The sequence below is a fragment of the Archocentrus centrarchus genome, unplaced genomic scaffold (genome assembly GCF_007364275.1).
Source record: "Archocentrus centrarchus isolate MPI-CPG fArcCen1 unplaced genomic scaffold, fArcCen1 scaffold_96_ctg1, whole genome shotgun sequence".
Classification (NCBI taxonomy): Eukaryota; Metazoa; Chordata; class Actinopteri; order Cichliformes; family Cichlidae; genus Archocentrus; species Archocentrus centrarchus.
This window is the reverse complement of record NW_022060305.1, coordinates 131,039-153,034: the sequence shown is the minus strand read 5'-3', so window position 1 is coordinate 153,034 and position 21,996 is coordinate 131,039. Positions and strand designations below refer to the sequence as shown.

At 43.4% G+C, this 21,996-nt stretch overlaps 1 protein-coding gene across 1 annotated transcript in view; it reads left to right on the top strand.

Moving 5' to 3' along the window:
• Positions 1-3,163: 3,163 nt before the first annotated feature.
• The window catches only part of LOC115778029 (NACHT, LRR and PYD domains-containing protein 3-like), a 37,564-nt gene continuing 18,731 nt past the window's right edge, over positions 3,164-21,996 (top strand). Inside the window, exons 1-5 of the mRNA XM_030726048.1 lie at positions 3,164-3,288; positions 8,796-8,971; positions 9,092-10,958; positions 15,558-15,731; positions 18,572-18,745. Of these exons, the coding sequence (XP_030581908.1) occupies positions 3,167-3,288; positions 8,796-8,971; positions 9,092-10,958; positions 15,558-15,731; positions 18,572-18,745 (2,513 nt within the window). The 5' untranslated portion in view covers positions 3,164-3,166. The remainder of the gene's footprint in view (positions 3,289-8,795; positions 8,972-9,091; positions 10,959-15,557; positions 15,732-18,571; positions 18,746-21,996) is intronic.

Genomic DNA, 21,996 nt, shown 5'->3' with positions numbered 1-21,996 from the left:
CCAATAAAGCTTGCACATCCTCGGCAGACTTTCCTTCAGCCTCCAACAGAGCTTTCAGTTTACCAGCAAAATCTTCCTCAACCCCAGGAGTTTCAGCTACTACACAAATTGGCCATGCTGTCAATCCATCGGGAGAGCGAACTTCTTTTGGGACTGCTGAGTCAGTCACTTTTTGTCGACACTCACAAAGCACTAACACTTGATTGTCTGTGTCACTTAGCATTCGTCCTGACTCTTACGCGCCCAAGACACTTGATAGTCTGTAGTGCATCTTCTATCTGCGCAATCTCTGTGTGCTCTGGAACTACAGTCAGTAAAGCATGACTTTCATCTAATGTCTCTCCCCTACACCAGTTCTTCAATCTGGTCACTAGGTTGGTATCCATGTCAAAGAACATTCCCTCATGTAATACAGTTAGGAACTCAATACATTTTTTTTTTTTGTTTTTATACACATCAAATATAACACAATCCCAGCGGTGCCTCCATTTATGTAACCCACATACTACTGATCGGTATGAATGGGCCCTGAGTTCGTATTCAACGACATTAATTACTTAACCACTATAACATCACACACTCTACAATTGGAATTAACAATACCAAACTTTAATTAGAAAACCACCAAAAACACACTTAAATCAATATTTCAGTTCTTTCAGGTCAATTAATGGTTCAAATATACATGTATCCCCACACCCAACAGTCCCAAATAATGTTATCAACAAAACAAACCCGTTGCAGGCCTGATTCGGAGCTCGGGTACGGTGAGACCAGAAACTTTGCGGTCCTTTCACTCAATTAGAGCCAAATTAAAATAATAAGCCAACAGTACCTTTTTCCAATATGGCGGTGCAAACGTTCAGTCCACGTTGTCCTTCCCACACAGGTAAGAAGCACAGGGAATACCCATCTGGTCGCCGTTTCCCGCGTAGCCAGAGGAACTCTGAACTATAGGTAGCTCAGAGCGCTATCTGGGATCCTCTTTTGTCTGTGTGCGGTAAGAGTCAGCCGAGTCCTGTAGCGATTAGCCGGGCTAGCCAACCGCAGATTTCAGACGATCAGCGCGGCTAATTTCTGCTCGATTATCCAGCGAGCAAACCACGACTTTCAAGTCCAAACACTTACAGGCATAGGCTGCACCAAATGAAACTGTCCTCCTTCCGTCCACCTGGCCGATGTCCGAACACGGAGTACCAGTTTAACTCGCCATAAAACTTTCGCTTTTCCAGTCACAGTCTAGCGCACCTCTCTTCTCGGGTCTCTCTTTTTCCTTCTCCCTCGCGCACACTCCAATACCTCCAATCAGCAGCCAGTACAGAAACAGGTGACTAAAATGAAACACTAGATTGGCTTTCCTTCACAACAAATGAAATAAACAAATAAAATAGAATATTTATGGCAAATTAATTATCCTAACACCTTAACATTTGAAATTTTAACATTCACATAAATGCATTTAACCACATTCAATCAACTTATTTATGTCCATTTCCTACAGGGCTACAATGTGTTTAAACTTTTTTAAGCAGAAAACCTGAAGACAAATTTCTTACGTGTCCAAACTACTTGAGGGGCGGCCTCTCCCATCTGTGAACCCTCAGTACTGCCTCACCCATCCAATACTAGACACACCCACTGTGGAAATCATCACTTTGACTGTTTCTCAGGTCAGGTTGAGGTTCAGCATTTAGCATTTCTCCACTCTTTTTCCCTGAGTGGCCACGTGATGTCACAACATGTGATTGGTCAGTTTGAATGAAGGTCCTGGAAGCACATTAGTTATGATGCTGTAGGAACAGCAGCACAGGAATATCAGCCTGTTAGTGGGAGCTCCATGTGGTGCTTCCTTCTGCCCTGTTTGTCCTTCTTATTGAAGTGAGCTGCTGAGAGCTCTCACTGCTCTCTGTAGGAATAATGTCAGTGTGACTCTGCACATGTTTGGAGGCATGTTTGGCTGCTCAGCACATTTTGGGGCTGTTTGGGCTTCTATAATCTCTCAGTATAAAATATGGAGACAGAGTGCAGATTCCCTGAGTGGGCTGTTTCCTGCCTGATTGATTTCAGCATCAGAGGCAGGCGTGATGAAGGATTCAGTTAAACTCAAAGACTTCCTGCCTGTGTTTCATTTCATGGGCTTTGAATCTCAGTAAATGTGCTTCTGCTCCTGTCCTGTTCAGCACCACCAGATTTGGAGTGTTTCTGTGTTAATGACTCATTAAGGTCAAAGCTGGCTGCTCTCACTCTGCCAGCTGGATTCTTGTGGAAGACCTGAGTAGGTCCAGAGGTACCGAGCTCTGCAGCCCATTGCTGCTCTGTGTGACAGGTGAGGACAGACTGGAAGAAACAGGAAGACTCAGAAGGTTTTGCTCATGTTTCTGTTGCTGACAAAATGCTGAAAGAGGCAAAAAACACAATAAACAAAGTTAAAGATGAATTTCACTGAGAGCTTTCAGATCAAATCTTCTATAGATATCACAATAATATCACTGTGAATGATTTTGGCTCTGATTGTATTTATGCCAGTCTGACAGTGTGGCAGCGCTCTCAGGAAGATGATGTTCATTCTAAAATCAGCTCTGATGTTGTTTCTTCTGTGCAGGTGAAGCAGTGCCCAGTTTTTAGAGAACAGCAGGAGAATAAGGAGAACTTCTGTTTGAGCCACTCTCCAGTCAGAAGGTGGCAGTAATGCAGCTTAAACATGTGTGTGTCAGCTGGGATTGTGTCCAAACACTCTTCCTGCAGCGCCCCCTGCTGTGTTGGCAACATGACCTACAGTCTGTTTCTGAGTTCAAACGTGCTCATTAGGATGAACTCCTGCAGATGTTTCTGCTCATTATGGAGGAGGTCCTGAGATATATCCCCATCACTACATAACAACAGCTGAGAGTCTGAATCAGTAAAGCATAAAAATTAATTATTGATCCAGCAGCACAGAAACAGACAGACAGCAATCAGACGAGAGAAGCTCCTGTCTCTTTAAGAAACACATCTGTGTATTATCCACTTCCAATCATGTGATTACAGGTGAGGGAGGAACTGAAAGAATTCAAAGTTCAGACTCCATTTTACAGTCAGAGCAGGAGGAGGAAAACCAGACCTGTTTTTCTGGTTCTTCTTCTGCTCTCAGACGGTGTTGCTGGTTTCTCTCTCAGACTGACTGAAGATGAGTGGTTTGGAGGAAGAGGAGGGCAGGGCAGAGTCTCCAGGATCCAGCTGTCTGTCTATGAAGAGTGATTGGTCCAAAGATTTTCCTCCAGACTTCAGTAATGAAGCGTCAGACTCAAAGTAAGAGCCTGTTTGTGCTGTAAATGTGAAGATGATTCATTGAGCAGGAATCAAACTGCTGCTGTCTGTTAGATCAGCTTCACTGAACTGTTGCATTCCCACTAACACAGCAAAGCTTCAGTGAGGATCAACATCAGGTTATTTTCCCACAGAGAAACTAGTTTGGACTGAAAACATCATCAAAGTCACTGAGAAACACATGAAGGAGTTCTTCTACCTGTTTGTATCTGTACACATGTGCAGCTCAATCTCTGTGAGGAGTCATATATGAGTCACATATTAGATCCATCAAATCCCACATTAGAATACCTGAGGAATACAGTTATTACAGAGCACTGAGTCACAATGTTGGAAGTCAAAGGTCACATCTTCAGCTTGATTCTTGGTGTTTATGAGACAAACTGATTATAATAAAAACTGTAGGATACATTTTAGAGGTCTCCATGTTCCTTTTTGACTGCAAATTAAAACCCAATTAAAACCATAGTTAACAACGAATCACAGGGTTGAGCTGGTTCTGATGCAGGCTGTTTATTAGACATCTTAGCAGCACACAAATAGTTAAAACGACACAGACAGTAACATAGTGAAGACTGAGTTACACACACACAGAGAAGAAGAAAGAACCGGTTGATCATGCCCCGGCTTCCTCATCACACCCTCCGACCGAGGAGAGCCCGTGCTGAGATTAAGTGTGAGTCCAAATAAAATCAAACTGTCCAAATGATCCATGGTGATGAGCAAGCTCTGTTTCAAAAAGTTACTAATACTTAGAAATATACAAACAAAAAACAGAGGACAAAAAGCAAAAAGTAAAAGCAAGACGCCCTCCCGGGAGGTTGTGCCTTAGTAGCTGCTGGAAAAAAGGACAACACGGACAAAGACTATCCCTACATCTTCTCTTCTCTTCTTTCTCTCCTCTTCTAACCATGGTATTTATACTCTTTCCCTTTCTTTGTCTAAGATTTGTGCTGAGTCTGCACTTTGTAAGCTTACATTAGAAACTGTCATTAATTCTACTGACGTTATCTGAAAAGGCACAAACATCCCGGAGCATCTTCAATACATCAACAAAAGACAGTAAGAAAAATTCATCACAATAATTTGTCAGAAACAGCCTCCTTGTGGCCATCCTATAGTACTCCTGGAGAAGGATTTACAACTGCCCACACTTACACAGACCAGATATGAGGGAGAAAGTGAGGCCCAATTTGCCCCTAGACTTGTTTCTTAGACAGATTTACACTTTCTTGATTTGCATTTTCAAAATCTTTGGCTGTGCTACATAAAGTAGCCTATGGCTAGGTCCACTGGACAGATTCATCCCTATTACCAGTATAAATCGAAAAATGGGCAAACAGGATGACTGGTGTCCTATATATGAACTCAAAAAGGGCAGGGTCATAAAGGAGAGGGTCTGCTTGGCCACAGCAGACTGCTAGGGAGGAGTAGCAGAGCTTCTGGTGCCTGAACACAAATAAGAGCCACTCGAACAGGCCTCAAATCTTCCTACTACTTTTAGACACACAATATGCATTTATTACAGTGTAGAAAGCAGCCCAGCCGCAAGCAAACAGAAGCAGGAAAAATAACTTTAAATATCAGCATTGGGGTGATAAAAATATTTCCCAACAAAAAAATAAGTTTTAGCTCCCAGATTTAAAAAGATATTAATGTCACATGTTGGTACATAAATATTTAAGATTTAAGATTTAAGATAGTGTTTATTTGTCACATGCACAGTTATACACAGTACAATGCACAGTGAAATGTATTTTGTACCTGCAACCATATATACACACACATATAAATAAGAAGAATAAAAATAAAAAAGTAATTCACACTATACACTATATACTATACACTATACACACTTTTACGTGGAATTATAGATTATAAATTATAATATTTACATTGTGCAATAATGGTCCAGTTAGGGCTCAGAGTTGAGCAGACGGATGGCTTGTGGGTAAAAACTCTTCTTCAACCTTTCAGTCTTAGCCCTCAGGCAGCGGTAACGCCGGCCTGATGGGAGCAGGGAGAAGAGAGAGTGTCCGGGGTGGCTGGGCTGTTTTAGGATCTTCATGGCCCTCAGCCTGCACTGCTTGGTGTAAATGTCCTGCAGGTTGGGGAGGGTGGTTCTGATGGTCCGTTCAGCTGAACGAACCACCCTTTTTAGGGCCATGAAGTCCTGCTTGGTGCAGTTTCCCATCCAGGTGGTGATGCTCCCATGCACGATGCTCTCGATGGTGCAGGTGTAAAAGTTCCTGAGCACCTTGAGTGGGAGCTTGAAGTCTCTCAGCCGCCTGAGGAGGTAGAGACGCTGTCTGGCCTTCTTCACAGTGATGTTTATGTGATGAGTCCAGGACAGGTCCTGTGAGATGGTCACTCCCAGGTATTTGAAAGTGTCCACTCTTTCCACCTCAGCACCACTGATGACAAGTGGATGGTAGTCCCTCTGCTGCTTCCTGCTGAAGTTCACAATCAGTTCCTTCGTTTTGCTGACGTTGAGCAGGATGTGGTTCTCCTGGCACCAGTTCTCCAGGCGGGAGACCTCTCTCCTGTAGGCTGTCTCCTCATTGTGGGAGATTAGTCCCACAACAGCAGTGTCGTCAGCAAACTTGATGATGACATTGGACTCTGACGTGGCCTCGCAGTCATGGGTGTACAGTGAGTACAGCAGAGGGCTGAGCACACAGCCTTGGGGGATCCAGTGTTGAGGGTGAGGGAGGATGAGGTGAGGTGACCCACTCGTACCACCTGTGGTCTGCTGGTCAGGAAGCTGTGAACCCACCTGCACAGGGATGGGCCCAGGCCCAGGTCCAGCAGCTAAGAGACCAGCCTGGAGGGAACTATGGTGTTGAATGCTGAGCTGTAATCTACAAACAGCACTCTCACATAGTTCCCCTTATTGACACACAAATCAGTTTTATTTACACTTGAGTTTAATTCTAATGACTTCATATCCTTTAATAAACTCTCTGTGCAGTTTAATCCAATCAGAAACATTGTGAATCATTGTGTTTCTAGTTGTTGAACGGGATGATAAATGTGTAGTAGTGGGACTACATTTCCCATAATGCTTTTCGATATTGCATGTTTTTTTGGACTGTACTTGTTCTGGGGGTTTAGTAAAGGCTTTGTTCTGAACTGCAGCTAATGGCATCCAGTGTCCTCTTTACACAAAATGATGCTTGTGATTGTGTAAATATGGTGGGTTAAACATTTGGAAAAGCTCTTCTTGAAGCTCAGTACAGTAAAAGCCTGAAACTCAAATGGAACTTTATTCTCCTGTAAAAGTCCAAATGTAATGCTGAATGCTTTGATTGGATTCAAGGAGATTTGACCAGTAAACAACCGCTGAGTTTCTCTGTGTGAGAAATGAAAGTAGAAACAAATGCAAAGCTAAATCATGTAAAGCTGATATTGAGTTCAAACTGGCACAGACACAGATTGATCTGAAGCCTCATTCTGAATTTAATGTCAGCAACACGTTTCAAAGAAAGCTGTGAGAGAAAAACTTCGTGATGCTAAAAATCACCTGGGCTGGATGTAGAAATGATGTGTGACAAAAAGCATGTGTGTGACTTTTCCCGTGCACAAACCGTTGTTCATGAAGGAGGAATGAGCAGTGAGAATGTGCAGACCTCATTCACACTTTAACCTCCTGAGACCTGAGCTCCTGTTTCTGAGGCATTTTTCATTTCTCTTACATATTTGTGATCACATGGACCTGATATGCAGATAAACTCAACTTCCTCTTTGAACAGGAAGTTGGATTTTGTTCCATGGTTGTTACATACTTTTGTAAAAATGTCCTCAGATGGGACGATGGCTTTATTTGATAGCATAACACAACAAAGTCAACATGGATGAACAAAGTCTAAGGTGCCGTTTACACGAAGCCGTTTTCACTGGAAACGGTGTCGTTTTGATGCGTTTCAGCCTTTCGTTTACACGATGGCGTTTCAGAAACGATCCGCGTTTACACGAGGACATGTGAAACGATGAATACGATGTAGTTCCCATGCCAGGCCACAAGTTGGCGTTGGTTTTCTCTTTGCAGTTTGTTTACGCAAGACGCGCATGCATGGAGTGACACAGTAGGTAGTGCGGCAAATTGTTCATTACTTACAAAACGGCCAATGTGAGAGGTTTTGTGTGGACCGATGATGAGGTTGGATCGCTGCTGCACACAACGCTGAATTACAAAACGGTAAAAACACAGGAAAAGCATAAGAAGCACTCGTGAATCCGCGAGTACTGTTTATCAGTTTGCGCGTGCGCGAAAAACTGGCCGTCGCAACCATAGTGCGCATGTGCGAGTCGAGCGTTTTCAAATCACCCCGGTTTCAAGTGTTTACACGAAAACGCAAGCCGGTGCGTTTCTGAAACGCTCCACTCTGGACCCTGTTTCTGAAACACATCGTTTTCACTCTGTTGTCGTGTAAACAGAAGGGCGAAACGCATCAAAACGACACCGTTGTCGTGTAAACGCAAGGCCGAAACGCATCAAAACGACACCGTTTCAAAATGAAAACGGTCTCGTGTAAACGGCACCTAAAACACTGTTGAGCAGAATGAAGTATGAGGTGCAGCAGAGCCTAAATGTAACGTCTCCATATGGACGCAGGGTCTGAGGAGGTTAAAGCAGGGCTGTCACATTCAGGGTCACTCAGGACCACTTTGGGAAATGAGAATCACATTCAGGGACACACACACGCTTTGACTGGACACACAATGGAAGTGTCATAGATCCACATACAGTCTGGTCCACAGAAAGCCCTCAGCCAGTCCATCAGAAAGTTTATGAGCCTTTATAAGTTTTGATAAAGAAAAATGTTTGCCATGTAGTGCAGCTGTACCATACAGCCTTCTGCCCAAAGCTGGCTTCATAGAAAGCTAAAGCTCACATTTACAGCTCCATCAGTTTGAAATCAGACTGAGGAAACTTGAGCTTCTTCACTGATGTTTCTGCTGTCAAACAACTTGAGGCTGGAAACAGAGACTGAATGTGCAGATCCTGAAATGAGGAACGTCTCCCAGCTGATGAGGTCAATTATTAACATGATTTGGTCTAAAAAGAGCATCCCAGAGAGGCTGTGGGCAGGAGGGGTGCTGAGGCTGCTGCAGCAGATAACAATCAATTCAGTCTGAATTCCAAACATTACCAACATGAACATATGAATAAAGTGAGAAACAAACACATTTGATGGCAAACAGAAGAACTGTGTAACTGAATCTATTCAAACTATTGTGAATGAGAGATTTGCTCACAGGGCAGGGAGGGGCTGTGTCATCTGTTCTCTCAGTGCTTCACTCCAACATTTCCACTTCAAACACATCAGTTCTTTCACAGCTACGATCAGGATTTAGGAGAAAAACACCAGCTGTTAGAAGCAGGAAAAGATTCACAGCCTTTTTCCTGCCAGGAAAGCAGCTCAGTGCCCAACAACATGAACATGTAAAAGAGCAGCTATGATTTTATTCTGTGTTTGTGTTTCCAGAGGTCAGCAGCACAGACACACAGCAGAGTCTTCAGTATCCAGCTGTCTGTCTATGAAGAGTGATGAGTCCAAAGATTTTCCTCCAGACTTCAGTAATGAACCTGGACCCCAGTGTGGAGAAAGATCCAGAACCAGAGCTGGACTGCAGACAGCCAGTCAGAGCAGCTGTGTACAAAGTAAGACTGAACATCTGTCTGCTGATGGAGTCATTTCTGAAAACTGGACTTCTTGTTGTGATGTTCAGATATTAAAGAGTTTTCTTTCTCTTTGCTTTCATTGTTTTTCTGGTTGTTTAGCAGATCCTGGTCTGCAGGAGGTTTTAGAGGAACATAAGATCAGTCTGAGGAGGAGATGTGAACGTGTGACTGAAGGAAGTGATGAAACAGGAAGTAGAACCCTCCTGAACACGATCTACACTGAGCTCTACATCACAGAGGGACAGAGTGAAGAGCTTCATACCCAACATGAGGTGAGGCAGCTGGAGACAGTCTCCAAGAAGAAGACCCTCCATGACACTCCAATCAGGTGCCACGACATCTTTAAAGCCTCACCTGACCAACAGAGACCCATCAGAGTGGTTCTGACCAACGGCATCGCTGGTGTTGGAAAAACCTTCTCAGTGCAGAAGTTCACTCTGGACTGGGCAGAGGGCTTGGAGAACCAACATGTCAGTGTGGTGATTCTGCTTTCATTCAGGGAGCTGAACCTGATCCCAGATCAGCGGTACAGTCTTCTGGAGCTGCTCCATGTTTTCCATCCAACATTACAGAAGGTCCCAGCAGAGAAGCTCGCTGTCTGTAAACTTCTGTTCATCTTTGACGGCCTGGATGAAAGCAGACTTTCACTGGATTTCACCAACAGGAAGCTCGTGTCTGATGTCACACAGAAGTCATCAGTCACTGTGCTGCTGACAAACCTCATCGAGGGGAATCTGCTTCCCTCAGCTCTCATCTGGATAACTTCCCGACCTGCACCAGCCAATCAGATCCCTCCTAATCATGTCCACAGGTTCACAGAAGTACAAGGCTTCACTGATGCCCAGAAGGAGGAGTACTTCGGGAGGAGGTTCAGTGATGAAGAGCTGTCCAGCAGAATCATTTCCCACATGAAGACATCCAGGAGCCTCCACATCATGTGTAGAATCCCAGTCTTCTGCTGGATCACTGCTACAGTTCTGGAGCACATGTTGACTACAGAGCAGGGAGGAGAGCTGCCCAAGACCCTGACTGACATGTACTCACACTTCCTGCTGGTTCAGACAAAGAGGAAGAAGAACAAGTACCATGAGGGACATGAGACGAGTCCACAGGAGTTGATGGAGACTGACAGGGAAGTTCTTCTGAAGCTGGGGAGGCTGGCGTTTGAACATCTGGAGAAAGGAAACATCATGTTTTATCAAGAAGACCTGGAGCAGTGTGGTCTGGATGTGACAGAGGCCTCGGTGTACTCAGGAGTTTGTACAGAGATCTTCAAAAGAGAGTGTGTGATCTTCCAGAAACCAGTCTACTGCTTTGTTCATCTGAGCATTCAGGAGTTTCTGGCTGCAGTCTACATGTTCCACTGTTTCACCAAAAGGAAGACAACAGCTGTAGTGGACTTCCTGTGGGACTTCTTAAAAGAAAAAGAAAACAGTGATTCAAAGCCAAAGTCATTTAAAGAGAAGCTTTTTAGATTTCTCAAACTCAGTGATCAGTGTTTCCAATCTCTGGATGTCTTTCTGAACAGAGTCATGGAGAAATCCTTGTGCTGTAAAAACGGCCACCTGGACCTGTTTGTTCGCTTCCTTCATGGCCTCTCTCTGGAGTCCAACCAGAGACTCTTAGGAGGTCTGCTGGGTCAGACAGAGAACAGCCCAGAAATCATCCAGAGAGCCATCAACAACCTGAAGAAGATGAACAGTGATCAAATCTCTCCTGACAGAAGCATCAACATCTTCCACTGTCTGATGGAGATGAAGGACCTCTCAGTACATCAGGAGATCCAAGAGTTCCTGAAGTCAGAGAACAGATATAAGAGACTCTCTGAGATCCAGTGCTCAGCTCTGGCCTACATGCTGCAGATGTCAGAGGAGGTTCTGGATGAGTTGGACCTGAAGAAGTACAACACATCAGAGGAGGGACGACGGAGACTGATCCCAGCTGTGAGGAACTGCAGGAAGGCTGAGTGAGTCCAGATGTGATTAACATTATCAGTTATTGCAGATTAGTAGTTCTTTAAATATTCAGTGTTCATATAACAGTGTTCCAGGTGTTTGTTGTAAAAATAGCATCATACTTGTATTATTGTTACATGGAATAGGCGGCGGTTCATTTAAATCAGGCAGAGGGCAGCTTAAAAAAAAGTGGGAGGAAACTAAGGATTAAGTAAAAATAGCATGCCATTTATTAAAAACATAAATCAAATTAAAACAGGGCAAGCTTGGAGTCCAGCAAATTATCCCGTTCACATCTCAGTTTTTTTACTTCCCCCATGGCCATTGTAACACAGTTCTCTTTTTCCTTCACTACATTATGAAGTCCCTTGTTGTTTTCTCCCATGGCCACCGGTGTATCAGCTCTGCTGGCTCTCCTCTTTCTCTTGGGTCCATTCCCTCAGTCCATGCTTTTATGGTTTCTCTGCATTTCTCTGTGTCCTCCCTGCAGCGCCGTCTTGCTGCTTCCTCTGCTTGCTCATCCCTCTGCTGCTCCTCCATTCTTTATCAAGGTGCCCCAGCAGGTGGTGCCCATTCCCCTAATTGATGTGGCAGGAAGTCAAAACCCAACAATAAAAGCATGAAATAAATATGTTTAAAAAACATGCAAGTATTAAAAAACCCAATAAAACATTAAAATTACTTCTGCCACATCACATCCCCCCACACTAAAATCTTCACAGTCCCTGCCACACTCACCACTGAGTGTCAGATAGGGCATTAATTACAGTCTGGTCTCAGCAATTTTCTCATCCTGGGAGAACGTTAAAGCAAAAGGTGTGTGATATAGTCTCATTTCCACATTTAGGTAACCTGTTCATCACCTGATTTCATGTCTTATTTAGCATAGCTAGCATAAGGGATCTTCATGTCACCGGCTATTCACAGTCAAGGACTGCTGGCGTCTCACCAGGTGTAGCCTGGGCTCCATGCTTCTCCTCAAGCACTGCTGCCCAGCAGCAACCCAAGATCCTAAACCAAACACTCCCTGAGGCTCAGCTCCTTTGATGACGTCCCCATGATTGGACATTACCTAAATACATCTGTGCCAAATGAAACTCTTCCCCACACATCCCTTTCTGACAGACTTCAACCAGGTAAAACAGCAACCATTACATTCCATCATCTTCATCTTTAAGTCTTTCCAACAGAGCATTTAATCTAAATGCATGGTTAGCACCAGGAACACAGATACTACAATCTTAGCTAACCTCCTTGGCTACCCCCAGCTGCCTCGAAACTGATCCTGCTGACAACGCCATTTGTTACGTGGAAGAGGGGGCGGTTCATTCAAAGCAGGCAGAGGGCAGCTTAAAAACAACAAAAAAACAACAACAAAAAAAAAGTGGGAGGCAACCAAGGAGTAAGTAAAAAGCATGCATTTATTAAAAACAAAAATAAAATTAAATCAGGGCAAGCTTGGAATCCAGCAAATCATTTAGTTTTATTTATCATTTTAAGCCATATGGATTATAGCTGTGGACTTCTTAGCTGAGGCCCTTTACCTATTACCTTTTCTCCTATGACCAAATAAGGAAAGGTATTCCAAGACTTCCTGTCTTTGCTGAAAACTGGCTGAAACTGGTTCTAGGCATAGAGCATGGGCAATTTAAACCACATGTTGGGGGTAGAACTCTGTGGTATATAAGCTAGGAACTAACATTGTTCTGGGAGAGAGACTGAGAGAACAAAGGATTGGCATTCCTCTCCCAAACATCCCGGAACATTTGTTAGACATTGTCTTCTATGTAAATAAAAGTTTATGTTGTCACCCTGATAACATAAACCCAATCACCCAATCAACAAAAACTGTAAAAAACACTCATATGTCCAATAAAATGTATTTTTTCTCCTGAGACCTCTCACTATCACTCACTCGCACTTCTGTCAACAGTTATTCCTGGGACTGCTGTGAAACCATCCATCCATCCAATCACTTCCACCTATCTTGTTCAGGCTCGCGGGGGGTGGGGGTGGGGAGGTGGGGCTGGAGCCTATCCCAGCTGACATAGGGCGAGAGGCAGGATGCACCCTGTACAGGTCGCCAGCCTGCTGCAGGGCCAACACAGAGAGACAGACAACAGCCACACACACCTTCATGCTCTCATTCACACCTGTGGGCAGTTTAGGTGCCGTTTACACGAGACCGTTTTCATTTTGAAACGGTGTCGTTTTGATGCGTTTCGGCCTTGCGTTTACACGACAACGGTGTCGTTTTGATGCGTTTCGCCCTTCTGTTTACACGACAACAGAGTGAAAACGATGTGTTTCAGAAACGGGGTCCAGAGTGGAGCGTTTCAGAAACGCACCGGCTTGCGTTTTCGTGTAAACACTTGAAACCGGGGTGATTTGAAAACGCTCGACTCGCACATGCGCACTATGGTTGCGACGGCCAGTTTTTCGCGCACGCGCAAACTGATAAACAGTACTCGCGGATTCACGAGTGCTTCTTATGCTTTTCCTGTGTTTTTACCGTTTTGTAATTCAGCGTTGTGTGCAGCAGCGATCCAACCTCATCATCTGTCCACACAAAACCTCTCACATTGGCCGTTTTGTAAGTAATGAACAATTTGCTGCACTACCTACTGTGTCACTCCATGCATGCGCGTCTTGCGTAAACAAACTGCAAAGAGAAAACCAACGCCAACTTGTGGCCTGGCATGGGAACTACATCGTTTTCATCGTTTCACATGTCCTCGTGTAAACGCGGATCGTTTCTGAAACGCCATCGTGTAAACGAAAGGCTGAAACGCATCAAAACGACACCGTTTCCAGTGAAAACGGCTTCGTGTAAACGGCACCTTAGAGTAGCCAGTTAATCTAAGCCCAGTAAGTCCATGTCTTTGGACTGTGGGAGGAAACCCACGCAGACACGGGGAGAGCATGCAAACTCCACACAGAGAGAGAGGCCTGGGCAGAGGTGGAATCGAACCCAGTGCCTGATATTACCATAATGACCCTAATATTGCCGAAAAGTGCAGAGTCTCTCCTTTTCAGAAACTGTTTCAATTGAGTAAATGGTTCAAGAGCTACGGTAATTTAAAAACACACTGAAAAATCCTGTCGCTGGCAACTGGTTCCAAATTAAAGGGTTAATCTCTGTCTCTCTTCCACAGCATGTCTTTTGTCCTGTCTCTCTCCCCTCAGCCCAACCCGTCGTGGCAGATGACTGCCCCTCCCTGAGCCTGGTTCTGCCGGTGGCTTTTTCTTGTTCAAAGAAATATCTGAATGTGTGAATGACTTAAATAACTTAAATAACTTTGTAGAAAGGCACTTTATGAAGTTCAGTCCAAGTTCTGCTCATTTGTATTAGTTTACAGTGCATATCTGCCACATCCATTATGGCGGACGTGCTGACGTGTCACAGCAACAGGCCCACTCGCTCAATGTGGCGTCTAGGTATAAATGGCTTCCTCGCCTGTCCCTCCTGCACTTTTCTGCTTTGTGTGTCAGTTGTTTAGTTCCTCCTCGGTCTCCTTTAGCAGTAAGGATACTTGTAACATATGCAGCCTGTTTGTAGCCTTGGAGGCCAGACTCAGTGAATTGGAGGCTCAGCTCCACACCCTGGAAAATCCTTTTCCTGGCTGGGTGTGAGGAGGAAGCGTAGTCCTAAAAAGAAGAGTCAGAGCTCTGTTGAGCCAAGTATTCCTTTCATTTTAACTATTAATGCCTTCATTCATTTCTTCACAAATAAAATTTGAACCATTGTAGAAAAAAAATTCATAACCATCTCACAGACGTATCTTTATGTTCAGCTACTTTCAGTACTGCTGATATTTATTTAGACTCTTTCTTTCTGATTGATTTTTCTGTGTTAACTTCAACAGTTACCTCATCCAAACCAGCAACATGTTTATTAGACCCCATTCCTACAAGACTGCTCAAAGAAGTCCTTCCATTAATTAATGCTTCAATCTTAAAAATGATCAATTGATCTTTATTAATGGGATACGTACCACATGCTTTTATGGTGGTAGTAATTAAACCATTACTTCAGAAGGCATCACTCGACTCAGCTGTCTTAGCTAATTATAGGCCAATCGCCTTAATAGTCCTGAATAATCAGGCCCCATCTTAGCTTAAAGACCTCATAGTACCATATCACCCCAACAGAGCACTTCTCTCTCAGACTGCTGGCTTACTTGTGGTTCCTCAGATACTTAAGAGTAGAATGGGAGGCAGAGCCTTCAGCTTTCAGGCCCCTCTTCTGTGGAACCAGCTCCCAGCTTGGATTCAGGAGACAGACACCCTCTCTATTTTTAAGATTAGGCTTAAAACTGGTACCAAAAAAAGTTTCCAGCTGAGCTAAATGACTTTTGTGATATAACAAAGTGGGTCTTCTTTCCTCTTTAATTTGATATTGTTTATGGCATTTTATCTCAATTTTGTAATTTTATTCTAAGAACAGCAAATGAGCTGCTACACTCTGTGTGAGATAGGTCATGCTGGAGGACCATGATCATTATTATTATTACTATTATTATTTTAAAAAAGTTTGTCATGTTTTCCTATCTTTGGTTGTTCTGTGTTTTGTTTCTAAATCACTTTAAGTTGCTTTTCTTGTGTTTCAGACTTTCTAACTGTGGACTCTCAGAGACTCACTGTGAAGTTGTAGCTTCAGCTCTGAAGTCTAACCCCTCCCATCTGACATATCTGGACCTGAACTCGAACAACCTGCAGGATTCAGGAGTGAAGCTGTTGTCTGCTGGATTAAAGAGTCCAAACTGTAAACTGGAGACTCTGAGGTGAGTTCACTGACAGTTGCTGATTAACAGAGTTATGAAAAATGGAGATACAGAGTTTTTAGGTTACAACAAATGCTCTGAGCTGATAGAAAAAGGATCACAAAGAGTTTAAACTATAGAGCAGAGACATATGTGCTGATTAACACGATCATATCTTGTTCTTTAATAAAAACAGATCAAAACCATAACCATTAATTCATCTGATCTCAGCTCTGACCACGTCTTATTTTCATTTACATGTTGGGAATTATTCAGAGTGAAGCCTCGTTTCAATAAGGAGAAAAGAGTCAGGAGTAAAACCAAAACTTACTGCAGTAATACGAGCCTGTGTAATCAAACTATGTTGGCCGATAGACTCCAGTGAGTACTGAGCTCTTAGAGCTGTATGCTGAACTCTAAGTAGAACTATATGCTGTACTTACCTCAGTGTACCTGTTGAAGTGAGAGGATGACAGCAGAATCAGGTGTGATGTATGAAGCCTCAGCAGCAGGAGGCCAGCAGCCCCATTGTTAAAGAGAGGAGAATGATTCTCTGTGGAGCTTCTGAAGCAGCAGCAGCTTTCTAAAGGAGCGGCCCGAGTACTGCTGAGGGCTTAGACTCCATCTGAGCAGCACTCACACTTCAGTCTAAAGGACTGAATCAGCTGCAGCCTCTACCAAACCCTGTAAAATGTCTCTTTTCTCACATTTGATAATTTCAATGTGAACAGTTGCACATTTGTCCACACCCAAAGCTGCTGACAAAAACACAATGCATTTGTCCTTAAAGCTAACAAACACTGAATGCATTCCCGACCTCACAAACCTGTGGGAAGCATTTTTTAAAGATTGAAAACTCACAGCAGCTCGCAGCCTTGCAAACAGAGAATATTAAATGTAGTGTGTGTTTGTGAGTGCAGAAAGGAGGACAGGACCCCTGAGGCCTGGACTATGAAGCCACTTCAACATACCCAGGATATCTCTCCGATATCTGGATTCACTTATCCTAACATTGGCAATCAGGATAAGCAGTCACACCAAGCTGGTAATCAGCTGGCTAAGTTAACCCAGGGTTTCCCCTGTGTGGAAGATGATGCTCTACTATGGGAAAAATTTGAAGACATTACACACACAGTACGACAGAAAGCAACACAGCTACTGCAGACAAAGCAGTGCTTTGAGTGTGTGTGAGAGGAAACGCTCTGCAGAGTAACATAATATTAAAAGTGTGCACTTTAAACACTTTGTCCAGTAAGTCTGGAAAAGACCTGCTTTATTATTGAAGATGAAGCTAAATGAAGACAGGAAAGAAAGCGTTAACAGACTCATCAATATCACAACTCTATCACTGAGACATGGGAGAATCTGATGGATTATAATTATTTCATCAAAGTTTCAAATCTGATTTTAGTTTTGATTCTTCAGCTGCAGCCTCTGTAGTGTTTAACGGTCTGAGAGAATAAAACCAGAATTCAAATGTAGGCTTGGACTACATGCAAAGCTGATCAGAGGTCAGCAAATACAGTGTAGGTGTCCTGTTTTAGGATCATTAATTATTGCTTATAAAACAATCAAACTGCTTGCAGCCAGCAGCAAATACTCAATGAACAAAGTTTCATCTAAGAATCTACTGATGCTCATCAGGGAAACACAAAGACTTTAGACCCTCCTACTGTCTGCACACAGAGCTCTGAGACATCTTTCAGGAATGGTGGTGCTATTTTCCAGAGAGCTGATTGGTCAGTAACCTGCTGTGGAGCAAGTTAGGTTCACAGCATATGTTCCCATGGCAATAAACCTCTGTAAGAAGTGAGCCACCTTCATAGTGCAGAAAACCCAGGGTCAACCCTGAAGTTATCTGGATAGGAGGGAATCCTGCTTCGTAATGCCGCCTCTGGAGTCTCCGTGTTGATGGTGGCAGTGGAGCAGATGGAGACGTGGTTGCTCGGCAGGTTGGAGCAGTGGGTCAGAGTGAACTGAGCCCACCAAGAGCTAAAAATGTCCCTTTGTTCAGCCAGAGGAAAAAGCAGCACAGAAACTATGAATACAGTTTCTAATGTCTGATTGGATGGTCAGCCTACAGCCCCACACACACACAGACACACACACACACACACACACACACACACACAGAGTTGTAACCTGCTCTAACATGTGCAGCTGAGCCAGTTTAGTTTTTCTGCTAGTTTTATTTTTCTGTGTAGTTCTCACTGACCTGTTGTAGCAGCTTTTGTGGTTGGATGTGTTGTGATACACAGAGATACAGAGATGGCAACATCTGAACAGGGACTCAAACCAGCAACCTGCAGGTCACTAGTCGGCTGCTCAAACTTCCAGTCTTCATCTCAACAAAGTTGCCCCCCAATAATTTTTAGCTGCCCACCCAAACATAGCAGTCTAGAGCAGTCTGTTTGGATGAGGCTCTCTGAGGACGGCTGTTGCACAAATGAGTGTGAAAGGCAGAATGACAGAATGACTCTGAGTTTGAAAGGACAGGAAACAGGAAGTGATGCACTCACAAAGGCGGGTAAGATTATTGGAACAGCTGATGAGGACAGAATTGAGTTTGACGGTGTGGGAAAGAGGAAATGATGGAAAGAAGAGAGAAGCAGCCCAATGACAGGAATGCGGGTCAGCAGGTAGATCTTCATGATTGAACTGAGCCAAAAACTTCATCTGGATGCTGTGTGTAGAAAGCTGACATGATTATGATTCACAGTATCAGAAGGACAAATTCATGCTCCTCATTGTTAGAAAAGCTCATTGATTAGCTCATAATAATGTTGAGCTGCACATTTAAAACCTGAACACATCTGATTGAACATCAATGATTTGATCGCTTTGTTTTATTCTTTGTTCAGATTGTGGAGCTGCAGCCTGTCAGAGATCAGCTGTGTGTCTCTGAGCTCAGCTCTAAAGTCCAACCCCTCCCATCTGAGAGAGCTGAACCTGAATAACAACAAGCTGCAGGATTCAGGAGTGAAGCAGCTGTGTGGTTTTCTGGAGAGTCCAGAATGTAGACTGCAGACTCTGAGGTCAGTTCACTGACTGTGTTTCTATTCTCTGTCTTATCTGCTTATTTACCAAGTGAACCTCATTTGTCTTCAGACATAACTTCCCTTCAACATGGAAATTTCTTCTTCTTCATCTTTTTTTTTTGTCTGAAATGAAGTGTGTTTTGATGAAAGGCGAGTGTGTCAGTGATGGTGATAAATGCCTTATTTCAGACACACAGGTCCAGCTCAGAACAAAAAGAAAAGTGTAAAAAGCAGCAGAAAGATGTTTGTGTCCTCATGTTTCCACAAACAAGACCAATATCTGCTGTCACTGTGAGCATGCTCAGTTAAGGCCGTTATGACACATCTTTAGAATCAGTTAGTCGACATCAATTTGGACATAAATTCCTCCACACAGCATGAAATGCACAAACATGACTGGTCACAAACACGTGGCTGCACTTGTCCATGTTGGAAGCTTGAGCCAAATCCTGAATGCATCATTGTGTCTAACCTGAGGCTGTTTCATTGTTGCTAAACTAGAAGTGCTCCACACACAGACTGTATAAAGAGGAGGACGGCAGGCTCTAAACAGCCATTTTATCAGCATCTGTTCTAGGGATGGACATGATTTTTACATTAATATCCATCAATATATTATAATATTGACTTTAGCAGACCCTGAGCAGCTGCTACAAGCTGCTGTTTGAGATCAGAGCTGCAACGATTCATCGAGTAACTCCAATAATTCCATTATAAAAAATCGTCGACACAATCTGTTGCTTCGTTTAAACTCTGCAGCGCTCAGGTGTCTCCATGTCAGCGCGAGTGTTTCAGCCACATTAGCGACTAAAAACAGACCTGTGATAGGTAGTATTATAAGTATTACAACATTAAGCTTGTGCAGCCCCCAGTTTTCCAACAAAAAGACTGATAACGTTACACCCTGAGAAGGGGAAAGGAAATCAATATGACATAAATGCCCAAGCAAATTATTAAACACAAATTTAAATCACCAAACTCAAAAGTATTGAAAATACCATTTATATACACACATCAACAGACATTTTTCCTTATTCCTATTCTCTCTACAATAGTTGTTCAGTACAAACAGAACTAACACACATATGCATCGCCATCACCATATGCACACATTCTGGTGGCGTAGTGCACTATGCTAGCGGCAGCGTAGAGCACTTAGCTCAGCTAGCTGGCCAACAGTATGCTACAAGAAATGCAAAAGAAATAACACTTCAAAACGTCTCGAACAGTTAGTGAGTCAGTCTACAGACAGTCAAACAAAACTCGGCACATATCTCCACAGTATAGGAGCACAAACACTCATCACATACCTGAGAAGGGGAAAGGAAATCAATAAATGCACTCGAACGCGATGCTTCTCCTTCTGCAGCTTCATTGAGAATGAAGCACCGCGGCCGGAGTGCCCCCCTCCTGCAGTCCAAGGTATGACTAAATGATCACATATCCCACACATTACCAAAAAGGCTCAACAAGTAGATCACCGATGGAAGAATGATAGGTTGTATTCTTAACAATTCCCATGGACATATTTACCTCAATTATGAATTTCGATTAATAATCAATAGAATAAAAAAAATCAACCTATCACACTCTCCCCTACAAAGTTAGATGTCGTCCCGACATCACAGCACTCATAAACCAAGGGTTCTTAAGTCATTATGTCCTAGTTGGCTCAACCACGTGATTGTTTCATATTTAAGTACATGGGAGGGTACTGCCAATTAATCACCCAAATTTAGTGATCTGTTCTCTTCATTCATCATTTTCGGCACTGAATCTGAGTCTAGTATTCTTGCATAATTATAGGTTGGTAGGTCTGGAATGGATTGGTCCACAGGATCGCTGGTTGAATATCTTGATGTGGTATGGGCTGATGTTGGTAGAGCCTTTCATTTTCATATGCTGCATTATAGCATGTTGGAGTCCCAAGTTGATCATAGGTGAAGACTTTAGGGGCTCGTCTTTCCCTCCTTGGTGCACCATGTATCTGGTCTCTTTCCCCTCTGGATGGCTCTGGATGTTGGAATGCTGGAGATTTATCCACTATTTTTCCAACTAAGCTTCCATCTCTGTTCTGATAGTCCTCTTCCTGTGGCACATTTTCCTGCTGTGTTTCAGACTAATCTGTGTTTGCTATGAGCCTTCCTTCAATCAATTCATCATCACTCAAATTTTGTTTCTCCTGACCACTGTCCTGTTGTGTGTCTGTGTTCTCAATCACTTCGTTTGCATGGGGCATTTGAGACTGTATTACTGGTTTGTAATAGTACACCCATTCCTCTTCATCATCTTCCTCTTTCTGATCTGCATTTTCTGTCTCTGTCTCCTTCATCCTTCTTTTCTCCTGCTTTGGTGGAGGCCTTCTGCAACCTGACAGATCACAACATGAATATCCTGTTCCCAGTGATTACGAAGCTTTCCAGTTCCGCCCCTAGGTGTCAGGTTTCGAACAAGGACTCAATCGCCAGGACATAGCACAGAGCTTTTTACTTACCCATCATAATGTTTTTTACTTCTCTCTGCTGCCTTCTTTGCGTTCTCTCGTACTATTTCATGTGCCTCCTGCATTGTTTCCATTTCTCCATGTATGTTAGGTGGTCTGTTTTCCCTGTCTCAGTGGTGAGACCAAACAGGAGATCAATAGGTAACCTTGGGGACCTTCCGAACAGAAGGTAGAAAGGGGAAAAACCAGTTACCTCACATTGCGTGCAGTTATATGCATAGATCAACTTGTTCAGGGATTCTTTCCAGCTTGTTTTCTGCTGATCAGTAAGTGTCTTTAACATTTGTAATAGTGTTTGGTTGAAGCGTTCAACCTGCCCATTTCCTTGTGGGTGATAAGGTGTCATTCGGGATCCTACTATGCCACAGTTCTTTTTCAACTGGGAAAAGAGTTGGTTGTCAAATTCACCACCCTGATCATGGTGTATCCGTGCTGGCAGTCCAAACTTCAAGGCATAATCATTAAATATTCGATCAGCCACTGTTTTGGCAGACTTAGAGGTGGTGGCATAAGCCTGTGCAAAACGAGTAAAACTGATCAACGATTACCAAGATATACTCGTATCCACCTTTACATTTGTCCAAGTGAAGAAAATCTATTGACACCAGTTCAAATGGCTGTGTAGTAACAATACTTGTGAGAGGGGCCCTCGTTTCTCTACATGGTGGCTTTTGTTTCAGGCAAGTACAGGTCTTTGTCACATAATGTCCAATGTCTTTTTGTATGTAAGGCCAAAAGAACCGAT